Source organism: Camelus ferus, chromosome 1, assembly GCF_009834535.1.
Source record: "Camelus ferus isolate YT-003-E chromosome 1, BCGSAC_Cfer_1.0, whole genome shotgun sequence".
NCBI lineage: Eukaryota > Metazoa > Chordata > Mammalia > Artiodactyla > Camelidae > Camelus > Camelus ferus.
In genome coordinates this window covers 58,639,738-58,661,078 of record NC_045696.1, presented here as the reverse complement: position 1 = coordinate 58,661,078, position 21,341 = coordinate 58,639,738, and the positions used below count along the sequence as shown (strand labels likewise).

Below are 21,341 nucleotides of genomic sequence, written 5' to 3'. Positions count from 1 at the left end.
ACGAGAAGAAAACAAAAAGTACCCATCTCCTCACCACTACGTCTCGGTCCTGGCGCAGGCGCCCTCCCTTCCGCGCTCCTTCTTTAGGGAGCATTTCCCCAATTCTCACAAGTCTCTGTAAACAGAAAGCCTGTGGGTGCCATGAGGGTTCACCGTGCAGTGGTGGGAGGAGGATTTGGTGTGTAGAAACAAGAGCGAAGGGCTGGGGGTTGGAATGGGGTCTGCAGAAGGCCCTGCGGCCGGCCATGGGGATCCCAGGTCATACCTTGACCCCAGATTCCCCTGGACCCAGTCCTGCCAGGTGCCAGGCTAGTCACAGGGCCCTCTGCTTTCCGAAGGAAGGGGTCCCGTCTCCGTGAGAGTGGAGTGGGCACGGACGTCCCAGGACGGATGCTCCCTGTAGAGGTGTGCTCAGACACCCAGCGTGTTCAGCATCCTCTTCGTGGCCTTCTCCTTCGGCCTCTCCCTGCCTGTGCCCTCAGGAGGCCCTCTGGCTGCTCCCCATGCAGATGCCCAGCTCTAATCCATTCCCCCACCCCTTGGAAAACACCCAGTGGTTTGGTGTCCATTCTCAGCCAGGTGTCGATGGGACCACATCTGATTGTCCTGCTCTCCTAGTGCGCACGGGTGACCCACCGCCCCTCCTTTATCGTACAAGGGGTGTGGACCCACGTGGCTCTCCAGGTTGTACAGCTTGGAGCAAATGGAGGGATGCTGAGGGAACAGCCCTGTCGGTCCAAAAGAGACCCCTGGCCTGTGGCTGGGCCTCCCCAGGCTACACACTGGGGGCCTCTGGGGCTCTTCCTGCCCTGCTTCACCAGGACCTTCAGCTACCACAGGGCTCCCCACCCCAGGGCCTCTGTTTCCCAGGTCCCTGTGCCTCCTGGGCCCCCGTGGACAGATAGATGGTTTGCCTCTTGGCATTTCTTGAATTTCCTGTCCATGCCAGACGAGGAATGCAGGAGCTCAGAGGGGCAGGTCCTTGTGCTGTTGCCACCCAGCCCCCTGGCGAACCCAGCTCCTGGCTATCCAGAAGCTCTGTCAAGTCCTGGGGCCTGCTGGCAGCGACAGGGAGCAGCAGTGAGGATATGCGCTTAACCAGAAACGCACATGGTGAGTCTGAGCTGAAGCTGCAACAAGAGCTGAGGGCCTGCCGTGGTCACTGGGATGAAGAGCCTGCCTGCTCTTGCCTCTGGAGCAGCATGGACCATGAGTGATGGATGGAAAGCAATTAGGGAGGAGCGCATAGCGGGAGTGGGCCTCCCCAGCTTCTGCGCGCCCTCCACGAGGCCCTGATTGCGTTGCCAAGATGAGCTCTCAAGTGGGAGCTAATCGATGAATTAGTACCTTCCTGCAAGTCTGGGCCCTGTGCTGCTGTGAAATGGCCTTGGGCATGACCGAGGAGCAGAGCAGGAAGTCTTGGCCCGCAGAATAGACAGCCTGCCTTTGGGTAAACCTTGTAACACAGAGGAGCCTCCAGAAGTGACAGTCGCTAAGCAGAATCCTCCCCCGAGGCAGCAGAGGAGTGTGACTTCGCCTCTGGCAGGAGGAGAGGGGAACGTAGAGGTGGCAGAGTTCCCATAAGTGTGTGGGAGACACTGCAGGGTTCAGAGCTGGGACCTGTCTAAGCTTCCACACAAGTTAGACGCCTTGCTTTGAGCCACCTCCTCCCTGGCCGCTGGTCACTGTCACACCACCTGAAGGAAGAGGGCCAGCCACCTACCCATCCCTAATTCCTTGGCAGCTGTTGAAAGAACTCCTTCTACAGAAGAGTCGGTCCTGGCAGCAGACTGGATGGAGGCTCAGGCATTCTAAGGCGCCCAGAGGCCCCTTCCACACGGGCGCTGTTTCTCACGTCTCCAGCACAGACCCGGAGGCTGCCTGGCCCCCATAACCGTCCCACCTTTTGCTCTGTGAACACTGCTGGGCGTCTGCTGGGTGCCAGGCTCCCCAGGCTCGCATCTCAGATGGCATGCTTGGGACCCCAGGAGGTCCAGTGGGTGGGGTAGAAGGAAGAGCTCCTGGAGTAACTGGTCCTGACTCTTCCTTACTTTAAACTAAGAATAGTCTCTTCCATTCAACAAATATATGTTAGACACTGAGTTCAAATATATACTGAGCTGTGTCCTCCTAGGGGATACGCTGAAGTCCTAACCCCTGGTACCTGTGAAGGTGACCTTATTTGGAAATAGGGTCTTTGCAGATGAAATCAAGTTAAGAGGTCATGAGGGTGGGCCCCTAATCCAATTAAGTAGTGTCTGCGTAAGAAGAAGAAAATGCTGTGTGAAGACAGAAACGCATGGGGAAAGCATCGTGTAACGAGGGAGGCAAAGATTAGAATGACGCAGTGGCCATCAAGGAAGGCCAAGGATCGGCAGCCACCCACAGAAGCTAGGATGAGGCAAGGAAAGAGTCTACCCAGAGTCTCAGAGGGAGCAGGGCCCTCTGACACCTAGATTTCAGACTTCTAGCCTCCAGAAACATGAGAGAATACACTTCTGTTGTTTTAGGCCACTCAGTTTGTGGTGACTTGGTATAGCAGCCCTAGGAAACTAATACAGACACCTGCTATGTGCTGGATATTGCGCGAGGTGTGTGTGTGCAGAGGGGGGTGGATAGAACAGAGGGCAAGGGCAGTGGGACCTGTCCTCATTCACTCAGTCATTCAATTGAAAATTTTATTGAGCAAGTGCTCTGTGTGCCAGACACTGTGCTGAGTGCTGGGATGTAGCCCTGAAAGGGATAGTCCCAGATCCCTCCTTCCGAGACTTTACATTCTAGTGGGGGGAGAGACAGACAGAAGCATCATAATAAATAACAACAGTAACAGCAACAAAAATAATGTATTAAATGGTGAAAAGTGCAATGGAGAAAAAGACAGCAGGGAAGGGAGATGGCCCTATGGGAGGGGTTGTAAATTTAAATAGGGTGTTGGAAGCCTTGAGAAGCTGACATTTAAACTTGCATATTACCAGGAAAGATTAAAATAAATCAAAACAGAACAAAAACAATCAATAGCCAAGCCCCACCCCAGGACAATTAAGTCAGAATCTCTGGGGATGAGGCTCCGGGACCTCTCCGTAGGAAAGCTCCCAGGTCATTCTAAAGGACGCCGGGTCTGAGAGTCTCTGGTCTAGCGGGCTGAGAGCTGCAGTAGGGGAAAGTGCTCTCCCAGGCCCGGTGAGGCCCCCTGTGGAGGAGAGCAGGGTCGCAGCCCGCCCCGTGTCCATAGAGGGCAGGCAGAGGTGTCCCCGCTGAGTGGCTCTGGCAGGTACGGGGCTCAGAGCTCAGTGAAGCGAGGCCCCCGAGTCCTGGTCCACACGCATCTGCCTCGTTTTTCTGGGGGCAGCCCATTCTCTTCTTCCTCCCCTCTCCTCCCGGGCTTGGTGCTGTGGGTTACCCTGCCCAGTAGCAATCCTGCCTCTGCCAGGTTTGGGTATTTTTCCCTTCCTACCATAGCGCCACATCAGCCCCCAAAGCCAGGCATCTGCTGCGTCGCCAGGGACCCAGCGGGAACAGCCCCTTGGGCCTGGTGTCTGTCGGCTTTGCATTTGAAATACTGATTCTTGCTGGAGGAGTTCTTTGACTCGTGAGCAGCCGATCTTGACCCTAGCTTCCCTTAGCTTTGATTTCCTTAGAGTTAAAGAAGAATTTCTAGGGCAGCTATGTAAGGGTGCTTTTACAAAGACTGGGAGAGACCTTTCCCTTCCTCCTGGGTGGGGCCGGGCGGCTGCCTGAGAGACTGAGAGGCCGGGAGGTGACAGGTGGCTTGGGGTGGGGTGTGGACTTACTTAAGGAGTAGGGGTCAGCGGGGGGAGCATGGCCGCTCCCCCTCACATGCTCCTCTGTCACCAGCATGGGTGTCCACAGACCTCTCCGGGTGGGGCGCTGAGCCTGTCTGCTGCACCAGCCACCAGGCCTCAAAGCTTGATGGAGACTCTGGCTCCCTTCATCTTCCAAGTCCCTGCCCCGTGGCTGCCACTCTGGAGCAGCTCGTCTGAGTTCTGAGGCCCGTGGGCTGACCAGCGGTCTCTCCTCCCCCACCTCCCCCTCAGCGTTACTTCTTTCCCCTTCACTGGTCTCCTCTCTCATCAGCTCCCCCAACTTCTCTGCTCTCTTTGGCTTTCCTCTTGTGGTTGTCTTTGCTGATCTGGGCTGGGGTCAGAGTGGCTGGAGGAGCCAGGATGCCGGGAAACAACCCTGGGCTTGGGGATGGGAACTGCTCTCTCATACTTTTCCTGGGAGGTGACGCAGCCTGGCCCAAGCCCTGGGAGGAGCTCCTTGGTGGCCCAGCCTCTTTCACTTCCCCTCGCGGGAGCTGGTGTGGAACTGCCGAGTGCGTCCTCTCTTGATGGAGTCCTTTACTTGCCACACCTACCCTCCACCTCCCTCTGCCCCATAGACAATGCCAGACCAGTGAATTGTGCTTTTCACTGGTTTAAGATGACTGTGGGGCCAACAGACAGCATAATATTTATTGGCTCATCTCCTGGACTGTGGAGCCAGGTTGCCTGTGTGGCCTTGGGCAGCTGACTCAACCTCTCTGTGCCTCAGTTTTCTTACCTATAAAAGAGGATTCCAGCTCTGTAGGGTGGTTGTGAGGCTTACATGAATTAATACATGTAAAGTGCTTAGAACAGTATCCAACTGTTTCAAAATGTAGATATTATCATTATCCAAGTATGGTGAGGCCAACAGACCAGGAGACAGCTGCTACTGAAGACAGTTTGTTACTCACAGTTTCTGAGAGGAGAGGGCACATTACGCCATGGGGTGGGGCACGTAGGGAAGTGTGGGGATCAGTCAGGAGCCTGAATGAGGAGAAGTGTGGGTAAGAGCCCATACTGTGGTTTCTGCCAGAAGGAACAGGAGAGAGAGGGTACGCAGGCTTGGCGTTGGCTAATTTGAATAATGTCAGCGGGCTCTGTGGCATAGGACAGTCCTGAGTTACACGGCCCCTGTCCCTGGGCTGATTCAGGCAGGGGAGTAGTGGTCCAGGTGTCAGAGCCCGACGCAGGTAAGGGGGCTCCGGACTCTAAGTGAGTGGTTGACTATCACTTGGAACTGGCTGGCCTTAGAGGGGCAGGCTCCCCAGGTCAGTAAGGCCCCAAATGTCAGGTATCAGAATGAAAAGACATGCTTAATGCACACCCACACACTAAATATGTTTAGTTCTACGTTCTAATTTAAACTGAGACCATTGGCCTGGAGCCCCAGGAGCCCCGTGGATCAGAGGAGGGAGCACAGGCCGTGGGGAAGCGTTCCCCGCCAAGCTGTCAGTGGCTCCTCCCTGAGGCCTGGCCTCCTCGTCTGTGGGGTTGGGACACCAGCCCTCCTTCAGGACTGCCTGGGGGACTCAGTGAGGTGGCAGGTCCAAAGCCCAGCCCCGTGCCCAGCCACCAGGAGCATCTCAGCACACGAGAGTCACTAAATTGTGGTGTCCATTTTAGGAAAAACTCCAGGGGCCCTTACACATTCCAGCCCTAGGGCCTCCCCTCTGGGAGTCTGTTATGAGAAAAAAGGAAGACGTGTTCAATCTCAGGAACAGATAAAAGATCATAGCCCACAATGCAGGGACCAGTTGGGCACCTGATGGGGGCCCGAGGATGAAGGAGCTGGCAGGGACAAGGTGAGGGGTTTCCAGAGATGCTTACCGGTTGTGCCTCCCTCTCTCTCCTCCCTCGGCCTCTTTAGTCTGTCCCTTCCAAAGAACTCCCTTGGGATGAAGGGCTTAGGGTAGGATTCCCCAGTGTATGGGGTTGGAAAGTGAGACCTCTGTATCCCCGCCACAAGGGCCTGAAACACCTTCAGAGCAGATGAACCAAAGTCCCCCTCTTGGGCCCAGCTATCTTGAGGGGGCTGCTCAGGAGTCAAACGAGGCAGATCTGAGAGGTGACTCAGATTGGGGGCACCGGGCCCCATCTGCATGACCTCAGACAGCCACACATGCCCAGGCCTCATGCGCTGGCACCCCCCTTTCCTCCTGGGTGGGAGTGAGGGTGCAGGGAGATAGAGAGGAGGGCTGTCCCCTCCTGCATCTCTGGGCTAGCTGGGAGAGGCCACCAGTGTCATCTCTCTTTGTCCCCTCCCCAGCAGCTGTGTGGGGCCCTCAGGACTCACTCAGGCAGCCCTCTGAGGTGGAAGGTGTCCCAGCAGTGTCCCTTCCTCCCTCATGGGGATCTTCCCTGCCTGTCTCCACAGCATCCTGTTTGCGGACATCGAGGGCTTCACCAGTCTGGCATCCCAGTGCACTGCCCAGGAGCTGGTCATGACCCTCAACGAGCTCTTTGCCCGCTTTGACAAGCTGGCTGCGGTGAGTTGCCCTGCCCATGGTCCTGGGGCCCCCGTGCGCCCGAGCCTGGTCCGGAATGGTGGCCTGGTCTGGGCTGCCTGAGGTAGGGTGCTGTGATCAAGGACTTGCTGACCCCTAGGCACAAGCACGTTGCTGCCGTGTGCCCTGCTGGGCTGAGCTCACTGTTGGGAACTGGTGAGCAGGGGCCCTGCGGGCTGTGGCTTTGTGTCCTCACACCCATGTCGGCCCCGGTCGTACTCTCAGAGATGCTTCCATAGTGTCACTGGTCACAAGGCAGCAAGCCCTCCATCAGTGGATGGGGGTGGTGAGGCTTACTGGTAACACTGCCCAGACCCCCGAATTTGTAGACTTTGTATTTAGGGGAGCAAATTTGGTGCCACAGAGTCACTTTCCTGATGAGGTTGGTCAGAGTGATAAGAGAATGAGTCTGGATCCCAACTGGCTTGCAGACAGCTCTGGGTCACCCCCAGGGCTCTGGAAAGAGGACTCTTCCACGTTGGGACATATGTGGCCCCCAGTGCATGGAGCAGTGAAGGACACATTCGTTCATTAGTCCCTGTTTACACTCTGGCGTCCTTTCCCAGCCTTTGTGGCTTTGAGTGACACTCTGAGCCTTTGCAGAGTCCTATGTCAGGGACCACTTTCTGCTGTGTTCTCCATCCCCTGGGCCGTCACAGAATACCAGACCAGATCATGGATGAGAGGCTGGTGCTGGTCAGAGGCGGTTCCAGGGCCTCTGAAGGCATGGATAGTGGGCCTCACGCCTCACTGATTTTGTCACTGAACGTGGGCCAGGTGAACGGGGATGTGCTTGGCCCTTGGGCATTATCAGATGAGAGTCCAGGCCTCACAAACACTCGGGTCCCAGTGTCCCAGCTTCATGAAATAACTTCTGGGAGCTAGACTCGGGCAGCTCAGAGTTGGTGATTAATGACAGTGCATCTCAATCCCAATTATCCCAGGGTGACCCTGCAGCAAGCAGGCACTTCAGCTCTGTGGGTATCTTGCTGGTTTAGCAGACTCTCTTGGATAAAAATCTCAGACAGGCTGAGGGTCAGGCGAGCTTTGGTTCAATCTCATTTCTGCTTCAGTCTTTTCATAAAAGAAGAATCGGAAAACTATTCGTAGAACCTTAGGCCAAGAGTTGGAGCGTGCTCGGGGCTGGGAGTCTCAGCTTAGGGCCTACATCACCCTGATGAGTCTTCCGTGTTTGCTGCCACAATGGACCAAGTGCATTCTTCCTGGGCCTCAGCAGTGGCCATAAAAGTGAGTTCCTGAGCCGGGGGAGGCTAGAATGCTTCTCCAAGGCTGCTCAGCCTGTCCTCCGTGCCCCACAGCACCCGATAAGCCTGTCCTGGGGCCGGGGCCATACCTCGTGCCTGCGCTGGGTCTGTGCTTGCTGCCCTAAAAGGCAAGTTATTCCAGGCATGGGGTGAATCTGTTTGCTTCCTGTTTCTTTCTCTCCCACTTCTCTTTCCTACTATTTTTAATTTTTAAAATTAATTTGCTTTCCAGGAGAATCACTGTTTACGTATTAAGATCCTGGGAGATTGTTATTACTGCGTCTCGGGGCTGCCTGAAGCAAGGGCTGACCACGCCCACTGCTGCGTGGAGATGGGCATGGACATGATTGAGGCCATCTCGTAAGTGGCCGTCTCTAGGGGGCCTGCCCATCTGCAGGGACACTGTCCATCTCCGGGGGGTTGCCCATCTGCAGGAGGACTGTCCCATGGCCCGAGTAACTGATGTTGAACAGATTGGGGCAGGGAAACAGTGGGGGAAAGCCACTTCCCAAGGACCCCGGCCACAGTGGAGGGTTGATTTGCACCCCCAGGCTTTGAGCCTTCTCTTGGGCTCTTCTGCCCACAGCATCCCTAGAAGCTCTGCACAGAAGGACATGTCCTGCAGGAAGGGAGGGCTTTTCAGACTCCAGGGCAGCAAGAAGTGTGGAGCCAGCTCTCCAGGAGAGGAGGACTGGCTGGCAGTTGGGCTGTGCTTTGTGCCACAGGGGGCCTTGCCCTCCAGTCCGTCATGCCTTCTCACAACCACCCAGCCAGGGGTAGAACCTACTGGCCCCATTGCTTCCCAGATGAGAAGAGCTGGGCTCACAGGGGCTAAACAGCTCCCCAGGATAACAGTGCTAGGCAGGCAGATGCAAACACAGGTATTCTCGTTTAAGAAAATCCATCCTTCCTGGGAGCTATAGTAAATAGGATCTTTGGCCAATTCTTGGTCATTGCTGACCACAGAAGGAGCCCCTCCTCCAGAAGAAGCCCCTCCTCCAGAAGAAGGTCTTTAAACAACATGGACAGTCCAAGCTTACATGTCAACCAAAGGATTAGGTCAAAGATTGCATCCTGGATCAGTAACTTTGAGCTTCGGAAGGAGCCTGGGTAGGGCAAAGGAAGAGCCACAGAGGTCAGAGGTCCTAGTAGCCAGCCCACGTCCATCCTGTTTGGCTCAGTCCCTTTTGGCAGTGTTTGCCGAGTGCCCCTGTGCCCGATCTAGACAGTGAGTCCGTCGCCTGGAAGCACAGAGTCAGTTGAGGGGGAGAGGCCATGCCTCCTGTTGCTCTGATACTAGGCATGACCAGGAGACACCATCAGGCATGAGAGGGAAACTGTGGTGGAAGGGCCCAAGAGGGGGCAGTTGATTCCATTGGGAGGACAGAGAGAGGCTTCCTGAAGGAGGTGACCTTGGAGTTAAGCCCAAAAGGCAGAATGAGATATATCAACCTAAGCAAGTGGCCAGAGGCCTTGTGGACGGAAGGCACAGCTCCAGCAAGGGCTGACCCCAGGACAAGAGAGACGATGGATAACGTGGGTGGGTGTCAGCCTCTCCCTGGTGGGCTGGCAGAGAGCTGGGGCCCACATGGTGTTCCTGGCCACCAGGCCAAGTCAGCCTGCCAGCCCCACAGCTGGCTGAGTGGGCCCATCCCCAGAGTGTCAGGGAGGGTCCAGGTCCCTAAAAGTACACACTGTACCTTCCCCCGGGAGAACTTGTTCCCTCTTCCACAGACCCAGAGCTCTTTAGCTTCCATGCCACTGCCCTTCCTACTGGCGGCCCACCCATCTACTGGGGACCCCCGAGTATGTGTGTGGTGCATGTGGCAGGGACTGGAACTGTCTTCTAGCATGTGGAGCACCCTTGGTGCCCTGCTCCTGCCCAGTTCCCCTTCTTCCCTGAGCAGGACATGTGTCCTCTCTTTCTCCATTATCCTGCTAACGCTGAAGAAGCAGCAATGTGGATAAATTCGAGAATTCTATGAATGGGGTTTGGAGTGGATATAATTTTCCTATTATCTTGAGTCGGCACTAACATGCATTTGTGTCTTCAGAACACAACTTAATTGTTAACCGATCGTCTCAGGTGCCCTAGTTACGAGGGAAGCAGTGGGGCCTGGGTTTTAGTGTGAGGCACTGCGCCACCTTGTGGGCAAGCTGGGAAACAAAGCCTCTCATGGCTCACAGCACAGGAGCACCAGGGCCCATCCCCTCCCTTCCGGCTGAACAGTCTAGGACTCAGGATTTGGGCTGGCCCAGAGAGAAATGACTCTTTGACCCCTGCACCTTCTCACGCACCCCGACCCCCTGCCTTCCAGCCACCCCCACTTTCTGCGCCTGGCCCTGACCCCCACCCGGCCTCACCCCTGCTCCGTCCCCAGGCTGGTCCGGGAGGTGACGGGTGTGAACGTGAACATGCGCGTGGGGATCCACAGCGGGCGAGTGCACTGCGGCGTCCTTGGTCTCAGGAAGTGGCAGTTCGACGTCTGGTCCAACGACGTCACGCTGGCCAACCACATGGAGGCTGGAGGCAAGGCAGGGTGAGTGAGTGAGGGTAGGTGGCTGCTGCGGGGAGCAGGGCTCAGGTGGGCAGGACAGGGTAGCCGCAGCCTTGGGGTTGGTAGAACTTAAGTAGAGGTGACTATGTAACCAACCCTGACATCAAACATGGCAAGTTATAGGGAGCTTGGTCCCCACCTTCACCCAGTCTTCACCCAGAAGATATTTACACAAAACCTGGTGGCCTGTTGTGAGATGTGGGAGGTAGAGTAGACTTCCAGAGCAGGGAGGAACCATGGATAAATTTGGGGGGTACCCAGGACGTAAGGAGGTGGGACATGAGCTGGCCTGGAAGGCTGGGCAGGATGTGGGCAGGTGAGGAAGGTGGGGCAGGGGGTGCCAGGCTGAGGGATCAGGCTGAGGACAGGCGCAGGGTAGAGGAGAGCACAGTACTTCCAAGGAATGGAAGAAGAGCAGATGGCTTTTTAGGAACCAGTGAGAGAATCAGTGCTTGTACTAGGAAGGACATTCATGCCAGGCTGGGGAATTTGGACACAATCCTGTAGTCAGCAGGAGCCACCTCTGGCTTCTAAGCAGGTTTGCAAAGTTTGTGAGCTGGAGGCCGTGTTCTCCCAGCAGGCTAATGATGTCTTATGTTATTATGATATTAACTTGATGTCGATGTGATATGATGTGGTCGCTGTGGACACGAGCTCGGGAGGGGTCCACCTGAGCCATCTTGATGACGCTGGAGGAATACAGTCCACTGAGGTCAGGATCGAGGATGGCGTTAACGTTTGAGCCAGAGTTTGGGGCCCTGGGATTTGAATGGTGACTGAGTTGGTTGCAGTTTGATTCTGTCTGGGAGCGGGGTTTTGAATTCACATCTGCTGCCCTCCTCTCCCTGCTTCCCTCCCCACCTGTAGACGCATCCACATCACCAAGGCCACACTCAACTACTTGAACGGCGACTACGAAGTGGAGCCAGGCTGTGGGGGCGAGCGCAACGCCTACCTCAAGGAGCACAGCATCGAGACCTTCCTCATCCTGCGCTGCACCCAGAAGCGGGTCCGGGGGCCAAGGGCTGGGGTGGGGGGCTTGGCGAGCCAGGGACGGAGGGGCTTCGTTCTTTTAGAAAGGAACGTTTCTGGGCCTGCTGCTTCCTTCTCTTCTTACTCTTTCCTTGAGTCAAGTCCTGAATTCCTTATGCAGTCCTGGTTCCTGCTTCTTAGAAAGGACGTGAGAGCTACAGAGGCCTTGCAAAGGCTCATGGCAAAGAGGGAATGTTTTCATTTTCTTCTGTTGCAAAAATGCAACAGACCTCAAATCAGTAACAATGCACCAGAAGGCCACGAGAGAAAATGAAGCATCGAGGAGCTCTGTGTGTACCTTGTCCTTTTTTTCCCCCCATTTTTTAAATTGAAATATAGTCAGTTTATAATGTTGTGTCACTTTCTGGTGTACAGCATAATTATTTTCATCTCGTTCCTTGTCTGTTGCCTAAACTAGATGGCTCTCTCTCTCTCTCTACCTGTACTTAAATATCTGTTTCTTGAACCTCTGTCTTTCCCCCTCTTTCACTTTCTAGTCCCTGTCTTCTTCCTTCTTTTGTCTCAGCCTGCACTTGCCAAAATATAAAGCTGAATTATTAGCAGACTTCAGTGTTCTATTTTTAATAGTGTCATGTTCAATATTCTTAATTTTTAAAGCAAATGAGGAGAACCTTTTGTATTTCACCCATTTTTTCTTTCCCCCTAGATTAAAATGCCTTTTACTTATGAATCTTTCAATTGAATTTATCTGTTGGTCATAGCCCTTTGATAGAGAAAAGCATCCCTGTTTCTTTCCTAAGAAATTAAAGACAAAATAAGCCATGAGGCAAGCTCAGAGGATGTCTGGAAGACAGCAAAAGTAGACTTTTAAAGGCAGCAGGGCTCTTCCAGGCAGACGTCCACCCTGAGAGGGCCGTCAGAGGGGCACCTCGCCCTCCACAGAAGCACACCCCAGCCCAGGGACCCTGGCTGCGGGGGCCCCTGAGGGGGCTGTTATCATCAGGCCCCAGCGCAGACACCCGGAAGGGGATGGGGAAGATTTAGGCACTTTGGGGGAAGCTCCTGAGAGGCTTAATTAACTCATTCTTAAACATTTGCTTGTTGTTTGACAGGAGCATAACTGAACTGAAATCCACCCGGGCCCTCCTCCCACACCCTCCTCTCTTGGGTTCACAGAACCTCCAGCCTCACCTTCCTGCCCCTCCCAGGCTGAAGGCTCACCCTCTGCCCTAACTTCTGTGGGTCTTGGTTCTCCTAGCTTGACAAGTGGTTCAGAAAAGATGAAACGGAGACAGAGAGGGACACCACCCACCCCAGCCCCGGCCCACAGCAGTGCCGGCTAGAGCAGGCCGTGTCCCCTCCCCTCTGCGTCCCTGGCCTGACCGGCTCCCTTCCCAGGCTCAAGGAGGGAGTGAGGGGAAGGCTGCCTCAGGCCTGCCTGGGCCGCTGCAGCCCTCCACCTTGAGCCCGTTTGGGTGGCTGGACAGACAAAGGTTGTGGTTGGCACGTGTGTAGCCAGCTGAGCCCCCGTGAGTATTTTTGTACAACGCGTGACAGCCCTGAACCTCACATTCTAATGAACCAACTTCCTTCTGGTCAGCAGGGCCTGTCCTACTGCGCGCTCTGCTAGAACATGCATATTTTGGAGATTGGAATATCAGGTTTCCTCTCCTTCCATCACCCCGAGGCATCTCCAGACCCAGGCTCTGCCCATCCCTAAAATTCTCTGCCAGTGACAGACATTCCCTTGCCCCTTTCTTCCTCACAAGACAGGCCTCACCATCCTGTTCTGCTGCTCCCACGTGCACCAGCCAGGGCTGCTGTTGGGGAATTTGGAGGAATTTAGGCTGCTTTCCTGGGAGAGCTTTAGGATCCTGGCAGAACTCTGGGCTGAAGGCTGTGCGGAGAAGAGAGGGGCAGCTGCCTCCACCCCTACCTGGCCAGGCACCTGGGAGGAATGAGAAGCTCCCTGCTCAGGCCCACCTGGCAGGCCCTGCCCACAGGCTGATGTATCTGTATTGCTCTTCCAGAAAGAAGAGAAGGCCATGATTGCCAAGATGAATCGCCAGAGAACCAACTCCATCGGGCACAACCCGCCACACTGGGGGGCTGAGCGCCCCTTCTACAACCACTTGGGTGGCAACCAGGTGTCCAAGGAGATGAAGCGGATGGTGAGTGGCTGGCAGGGCAGCATTTTCTGGGGCTAGAGCCTTCTGAGGGTGTGAGGGATGGTCCAGGCCCCTCGTGTTGCCCAAGGGAATCTGGAGAGCCACAGAAGGAAATGTTGGAAGCAGGCTCACCCCGACTTTGGAACAGGAAACAGAGTGCCTAACTTCCAGCCCCTGGCTTTCTCCGTGGGCCCCCACCATCTCTTGGCATGCTGGATTTGGCTTTGGAACAGAGTGCCGATGCCCTTTCCTTTCTCCCACTTGGCAGAACTTGCTGGTGCAGGCTGGAAGCAGGCTCAACTGGCCAGACTCAGGGTCCAGATAGAGCCTCCACAGGTTTTCTGGCTCTGTCTGGGGAGCCCTAGGGAGTTGGGTGGGCACCAGCTTGTCAGACACCTTCCAGCATCTGCTGCATTTCTCAGGCAGTTGAAACACATCCTTTGGCTCAGTTGCTCAGAAACCATTCCAGTGCTTTTTGGCAAGTACTCAGTGATGGTCTTTTTGCCCTCTGTGCTGAGAAACACCCCCACTAGTTCCAGCCTTCCAGTGGGAACATGCAAGCTGAATGAGCAGAGGCCGTGGTAGGGGTACCACCTCCATCTCAGGGGACCTTGCTTGCCATGGGGGACACACACCCCCAGCCACCCCTGTACACACCAGGGACAGACTAATTCAGGATATGCTGCCTGGGTTCTATCAGTGATAGTAGAAAGACTTCAGAGGGTGTAGAGAAGAGACAGAGGGATGACAAAAAGTCAGGTTGCAGCAGCAGCATTTTCTTTCTTTTTATCTGAGAGCTTGGCTTCTACATCCAAGCACACCCCTCAGCTCAAGGGCAGCTTGGTTCTCAAGTGGAGTTGCCTCTGTGAGGGAGGGATGGGTGAGGGTCCAGGAAGGTATGTGTGTGTGTGTGCCCACTTAGTTCCCACAGAGCCAGGTAGAGGAATGGGGGCCAGGTCGGCACTAGGATCCCCCCATTGGTCTGTGGGTCACACTAGGTATAAGTTGCAGCTGCAGAAATTAGAGACACACTCCATGGGAATCCAGCTGAGTCAGCAAACAGAGCCAGGGGTCTGTGGGAGTGGATAGGCTGGACACCAGTCATTCTGTTTCTTGCCAGCCAGCAAGTAGCAGATGACAAAGGTTTAAAGAAGATGCACAGGAAAATAAAGTGAATTGAGTCAAGACCAACATTTTAACTTCAGATGGTAAAGAAGCAACTGGAAGGACTGGACACCAAAGTTATAAGGGACAGAGTGGGAGAGGCCAGCCTTCCCCCAGGGTTTTGAACTTGGATGTCCACAGACCTGATTTGTGCCACCCAGGGCTCTAGGCACCACTCCCCCTCCCTTCAGGCCCCTCCTCAAAGCAAAGAGCAGTTGCTGGACCCTCCCTGTTCTCACCTCAGTTTTTTAATTATCTCCTGGGGTCTCTGTACCCACGTGAGCCGGATGGTCAAGAGGTGAGAGAGGGGGTAAGAGGAAAGGTGACTGAGAACAGAATGCAAAGAGGGAGGCTCTCATCCAGGTGGGAGGAAAGAGAGGGACAGGGGAGTGGGAGATGGTGAAGAGTGGGAAAGAAAACGATGGGGCAGGACAGAGGTGGAGAGGAAGATGGAGCAGGCAGGACAGGTACCTCGTGGTATGTTCTCGACTTAAAATCTTCGGCAAGTTGTTTTTCTTTAGTGATATTTGGTATAAGTGGATTCTAGTTATCTCAGAGTCTCAAAGGAGGCAGTTTGGACTATAAGCACTGGTTTGGCAGACATATTAATCATTGTTAGGACAAGGAGCCTTGGAAGAATTAGCAGAAGGGCCATAATTGGGGAAACAGTCTCGGGGGAGACTGGCGGCAGGAAAGGCTTCTCCATGGTGTTAATTGCTTCACCCAGCAGGGAAGGGAAGGGCAAGTGAGCAGAAGAAAAGGGCTGGGGACACCTCTGTAGAGGGAGAGAAGAGGCTCCCCACCCCCTCCTGGCTGGGCAGAGTCACCTGAGAGGCCAGGGATGGGCCAGGATCCACTGGCTTTTGGTGTTAAACTTGCCCAGAAATCTTTGAATAACATACACAGGAAGAGAGCTTCAACCCTGACTTCCACTGAGGATGGGGTGGAGGGCTGGGAATTAGATGAAGCAGCGATTGAGAGCAGTTAGAGAGGCACTAACCTGTCATTTATGTCTTTAAATCTTGTTCCATCTTTTATTCAGCTTTTAAAATGTAGTGAGGAGCTGGGCTGGTTTATGTTTAGGCACCAGTGCCCTAAGGGGTCCCGCTTGCCCCCAGACAGAGCACTCATGTGAGTGACCCCAGCTCCTCGGGACTGTGAGGTGGGTGGGTCCTGCAACCTGGATGGAGGGCTTGGCAATTCCCAGAGGACAAGGAGAAGGGTCTGGCTTTTCCAGGGAAGACCACCACCAGGCAGCCGGGAGGATTTCAGAGCCCACGGCTGGGCGCTCGGATGTGACATTAGGGGCTGCAGAGGCACCAGGGAGCCCGCAGCTGCGGGAGAACAGACAGCACCTCAGTACGCATGGGCCCCACATCTGTTTCAGAGCCGCACAGCTCCGTCTCGTGGAGACCAACATAAATCCCACTCCCCAGGGGGAGTGAAGAGGCTTGTGTTCATCTGGGGGTTGGGTTTCCCCAGCATTTGCCAACCCCCCTGTCTGCCCAGCAGTGTGCTCCACGCTGAGCCGCAGGGACCAGAGGTCACCCTCTCTCCTTGTCCTGGCAACCTGAAACTGCCTGTCCTGGGGTGCCTTTTCTTCCCCCGCTGCCTCCCAGATCCCACCCCTTCCCATTTTAGGGACCCCTCCCTCCATTCTGCCACAACTGGTCAAACACTGACACATTTCTATCCTTTGTGGACTTTGTAGCTAAATTCTAGATAGGGCTTTGAGTTTGGCAGCCAGTAAGGGCCCTTCCCACCCTCACCCCTGCCCTGGATATATGAACATCAGAACAGCAGTCAAACCGGGGCAGGCAGGTTCCTCACCTCCTGGGTCCCCAGCCAACTCGAGCCTTATAAGCACACATCAGTTCTCAGATACTAGAAAAGCTGTTGCAAACAACCAGAGTTTAATTTTCTTAAACTTGTGAACTCTCAGGAGATTTTATGTGTGCTCAGCGAGGGTCGGGGGTGAGTATACGTGAGCTTGTGTGTGCTTGGGTGTGCACTCGCATGTGGGGTTGATCTGCTTAGCAGTTTGTCTTATTTCCATCTGAGTAAGTGGCAGAGTTGGGAGGGGGCCCGCCAAACCCAGGGCCCGGGAGGAGGGGGAGGGGAGGTTTGGGGAATGACAAGGGATTGGGCGTGGGGACAGGAAGAGCTTAGACCCATGGATTTTGCCAGTGGATAAAGTGAGATCCCAGTGTGCCCCCAGCATCCAGCACAGAGCCTGTCCCAAACCCAGCTGTGTTCTCCAAATAGAGGAAAGTGGGGATGACTGAGTGACAGAGCTCCCCGTGTCCAAGCCCCTGGTGAACTGTGAAGCGAGGATTAGCTGCAGCCACCCACAGCGCCCTCTCCGGGAGCCTCCGTTTTCAGTCCCCTCTGTTCTCATACTCCCCTCCTTTTCTCTCTGTCCCTCTCTTTTAGGGTTTTGAAGACCCCAAGGACAAGTGAGTCATATGCCCTCTTCACTCCTGCTCCCTCGGGCTGGGGGATATCTCCATACCTGCCTGGAGCTCGGTTTCCGGCTCCATGGAAAATGAGCCCAGGACGTGCAGTCTTGGCTGAGTGGACAGAGCCCACTGCACCTGAGAGACAAGCAGCCCCGGAGCCCAGGCCCCCGGCAGAGAGGCTGGGCCCCAGTACTGCCCCTGTACAATCTCCACTCCACGCACACACGTGCACACGCACGCACATGCAGCTCCCAGGAAATGCACGCCTTGCATGTTGTTCACCAGCGCCTGGCCTCATCCCGGCACCCTGAGGGACTGTCTTCCTGTCTCTCCACTTCCCAGTCTCAGGGGCTGTCAGAAGTCCCACTTAAGGACTGGGCTTCACTCTGAGAAGTAGGATGTTTAGTTTAGTTCAGCACCCAAAAATCATGAAACCTACTTACCAGAGAGTGCCTGAGCCAGGTGAGCACAACCAGGTGGCTCCCAGTCTTGCGTCCTGATCTCAGCCTTCGACTCAGGATAATGGTACAGCTGGAGAGTGAAGACCAGAGACTGTTACCTGTAGGGGGAAAACAAGCCTTCGATTAAAAATGCAGTATTATTATTATCATCATCGTATAGTAATATATCAGTAGGGCCAGAAAAGCCTCATTGCCAGTGAGGCCCCCGGGCCAGTGGGTCTGAGACTTGGGCAGTTTTCTGCGCATGTATGCAGTTGTTAAGAGCAGGCACTTGGGCTCCTGGCTGTCCTGGTGTGCATCCCGGTTTCCTCACCCCTCATGGCTGATCGCTGATGGTTGATCCTGGCAGCTGTGCCAAGCCCTTCTGATGGGCTGAGTGTGTGGGCAGAGCCAGCCCCCCTAGCAGCGCCCCCTGGTGGTCAGCCTGTCTCGTGTCTGTGTCCCTTGCTCCCCAGGAATGCCCAGGAAAGTGCAAACCCCGAGGATGAAGTGGACGAATTTCTGGGCCGTGCCATTGACGCCAGGAGCATCGACAGGCTGCGGTCTGAGCATGTCCGCAAGTTCCTCTTGACCTTCAGGGAGCCTGACTTAGAGAAGAAGGTATAGCTCCCTGGGTTCCCCCCACCCCACAGAACCAGGGTGGCTCCCTCCCCGTCTCCAACACCGTGGAAAGAGCTCCTCCTTGTCACCTCCATCTCCCCAGCTCTGATGCTGCCCTACTCAGGAAATGGGGATTTTAGGGAGACTTCCTTGGTTGGAAGGGATAAATCTTAACTTCTTTGTGCCTCAGTTTCCTTATCTGGAAAATGGGGATACTTAACATATGTACCTCACAGTGTCCATAGTGAGGATTAAACAAGTCCTTATATGTAAAGCACATAAAACAGTATCTGCAAACAAATAGTAGTTGTTCAATAAACGTGAATTGCTATTTGTTTTATTTTATTGTTATTTATTATTATCATTATCATCACTATCAGTGGACCATCTAGCTGCCTTTGGCCGACTGGAACCTCAAAGCATTAGAGTGGGAAGGGGCGATCAAGAGCTCTTTGTCCCACCTCCTTAAATCGTGACTGTAAAGCTTGAGAAAGTAAAGCTCAGGGTACTTGGGCGACTTGCTCTAGGCCACCCAGTGAAGCAGTGACACAGCCAGCACCAGACTCTGGTTCAGGGTCTTTGCTCCACGTCACAGGGTCTCCCTGGTGTTCGGTCAAAATGTGCCCATGGGAGCTCATGGTCAAGTGAGGCAATTAGGAGGGTAAAATTATGGAACCGGAACTTAGTCTGTTTACCAGCATAAATGGAACTGACTTGTGGATTACCCTCTCTGGGTGACTCTGTGCCTGCACAGCCATTCGTGCAGCTGGTTGGTGTCATGAGAGGGCAGGGCTGGGAGTCAAGACCCCGGAGATGATGAGATCTGTGACTTTGGACCGCTCTGAGCCCCAGCTCGCTCATCTCTGAAGTAGAAGCAGCAGCAGTCCCGTGCCTATTTCCTGGGGCTCTTATGAGGATGTACGGTGATGCTTGTAGGCCCTGGTGTGAGTCCTAGTATGCAGATGGTGCTCAGGAATGTGAGCCTTGATCATTATGATTTACTCTCACGGTGACCCAGCCTGCAGAGTTTCTGGTTTGATACAATTCAGCCGCCCTCCCCATAGGCACCACCGTGTGGTGAGTGGACTGGTTTCTTGAGAGCTAAGGCTAGCGTTGGTTCTCTCCTGGGTCTTCCAGATCTTGGGAGTGGGCTGTCCTGGGTGTGTCTGGAGTGGACCCAGGCTGGAGCAGACGGGGCCAGGTTCCTCCACCCCCTCACCCTGCCTGTATTCTCTCAGTACTCCAAGCAGGTGGATGACCGATTCGGTGCCTATGTGGCATGTGCCTCGCTCGTCTTCCTCTTCATCTGCTTTGTCCAGATCACCATCGTGCCCCAGTAAGTATCCCTTCCTCCCAGACTCCTTCCTCTGGTTGCAGGGGCTCCAGGGGTAGGGGGGGAGGTCATATAGGAAAGCAGGGGTGGGGGTCTGGACTGAACTTGCTCCAGCAAAGAGAGAAGTTTCCAGATGTGTCCTCAGTGGGGCCATGAAGCCAGGAGTCCATCTCCTCCATGATGGCGAGGCGATGTGCTCACTGCAGGTGGAAAACATCTGTCTGTGCATGGGAGACCCCTTCCCTCCACTTTATCATCTCATCCCATTTTAACAGAGGCCACTGTTGCCCATTGAAACACCCAAAATATTCACTAGGCTTATTTCGGGGTGACCTTTGGTTCTTGCAAAAAATCAATACATCTTCAAAAGATAAGGGTTTTCTGCTACTCTGGATATTTCAAAGAATGGATTTCAGGTTCTGAAGGCTTCTCAGGTTCTGAAGGAGATGTTCCTGAACTCTTCTGAGGACTGGCTGGCTGTGTCGCTGAGAGAGGCCTGTGGCTTCCAAGGGGACCACTCTGAAGTGGGCAATGGGCTTTTGGAAGTGCATGTTTATTAGATAGTCATTCACAGTAGGGTCCTGCCTAAGTGAGAAAGATAACCATATGAACGTGTGTGTATATGTATGTATATATGCACACATATATACGTATTTTTAACTTTTTATTATTTCAACATACAGAAGAGTAAAGTAATTACTATAATCAACACTCATCCCCTAGATAGAACAATTGTTAATATTTTGCAATTTTGTTTCATCTTTTTTTCTGATTTTTTAAGGTAAATTTTAGATACAAAAACATTTTGCCCCTAAACACCTCAATATACACCTACTTTAGGGGCATTTTCCTTCTTAACCACAATGCCTTATAAACCAAGCAAAACTAAACCAGTTCTCTACAATCATCTCAAACCAAGTCCATGTTCAGATCTCCCAAATTGTCCCCCAAATGTCTTCCACTCTTAGTTTATTCACAGCCAGGATCTACTCAATATCCACTGATTGCATTTGTTTGTTTATTAATTGAAGTATAATCAGGTACAATGTGTCAATTTCTGGTGCACAGAAAAATGTCCCAGTCATACATATATATACATATATTCATTTTCATGTTCTTTTTCATTAAAGGCTATTACAAGATACTGAATATAGTTCCCTGTGCCGTACCCACTGATTGCATTTGGTTATGTCTCATAAATCTAACTTAATCTGAAAGAGTCTCCTCACCCCAACAGCTTCTGTTTTTCATTTTGAAATGATGGTAAATTTAGAGAAAAGTTACAGAAGTACTATGGAGAGTCTCTGGACATCCTTCATTCAGTTTTCCCTGCTGATGACAACTTACATAACTGCAGCACAGTAGTCAAAAGCAAGAACTCAACACCGGAATGGTGCTATGAACCAGTCCACGGACTGTATTCTGATTTCGTCAACATTCCCCCAGACGGCCTTTCTGTGTTCCGAGCACTGGTCCAGGATCCCACGTTGGATTTAGCTGCTCTACCCTCTTAGTCGCCTCCAATCTGTGGCACTTCCTCAGCCCTTACTTACCTTTCATGGTCTTGGCACCGGGGATGAATGCTGTTGATTCATTTGTAGAATGTCTCAATTTGGGTTTGTCCGATGTTTTCTCGTGATTGGATTGAGGTTATGCAATTTTGGCAATAATCCCACAGAAGCTGGGTCCATCTCAGTGCATTGTATCAGGAGGTACACGATGTCAACATACCTTTTATTTCTTTTTTAAACAAATTTTTATTTAGTTTGGGGATGGTAATTAGGTTTATTTATTTATTTATTTTTAATGGAGGTACCGAGGATTGAACCCATGACCTCGTGCATGCTAAGAACGTGCTCTCCCACTGAGCTATATCCTCCCCCATACCTTTTATTTCTAATGGCACTTGCTGTTGAAGAGATGGCCCTTACCTTTGTGTCTGCTGTGACCCTGTCAGGATACCACCGGTGAGAACCAGACGCCGGCAGCCAGCCGCACACTGGTCATAC

The 21,341-nt window shown here is 53.5% G+C and overlaps 1 protein-coding gene across 4 annotated transcripts in view; it reads left to right on the top strand.

Moving 5' to 3' along the window:
• ADCY5 (adenylate cyclase 5) overlaps positions 1-21,341 on the top strand; it is a 142,737-nt gene that overhangs the window by 91,912 nt on the left and 29,484 nt on the right. For 2 of the 4 annotated variants that reach the window (XR_004320159.1, XM_032480539.1), the window contains exons 4-11: positions 6,202-6,313; positions 7,829-7,956; positions 9,978-10,136; positions 11,022-11,163; positions 13,178-13,318; positions 16,913-16,935; positions 17,855-17,999; positions 19,238-19,335. Coding sequence is in view for 2 of the 4 variants with exons in the window: in XM_032480539.1 (XP_032336430.1) it covers positions 6,202-6,313; positions 7,829-7,956; positions 9,978-10,136; positions 11,022-11,163; positions 13,178-13,318; positions 16,913-16,935; positions 17,855-17,999; positions 19,238-19,335 (948 nt within the window). In the remaining 2 variants the exon portion in view is untranslated. Of the gene's footprint in view, positions 1-6,201; positions 6,314-7,828; positions 7,957-9,914; positions 10,137-11,021; positions 11,164-13,177; positions 13,319-16,912; positions 16,936-17,854; positions 18,000-19,237; positions 19,336-21,341 lie in introns of all 4 variants that reach the window. The other 2 variants (XR_004320156.1, XM_032480537.1) reach the window with 1 other exon arrangement.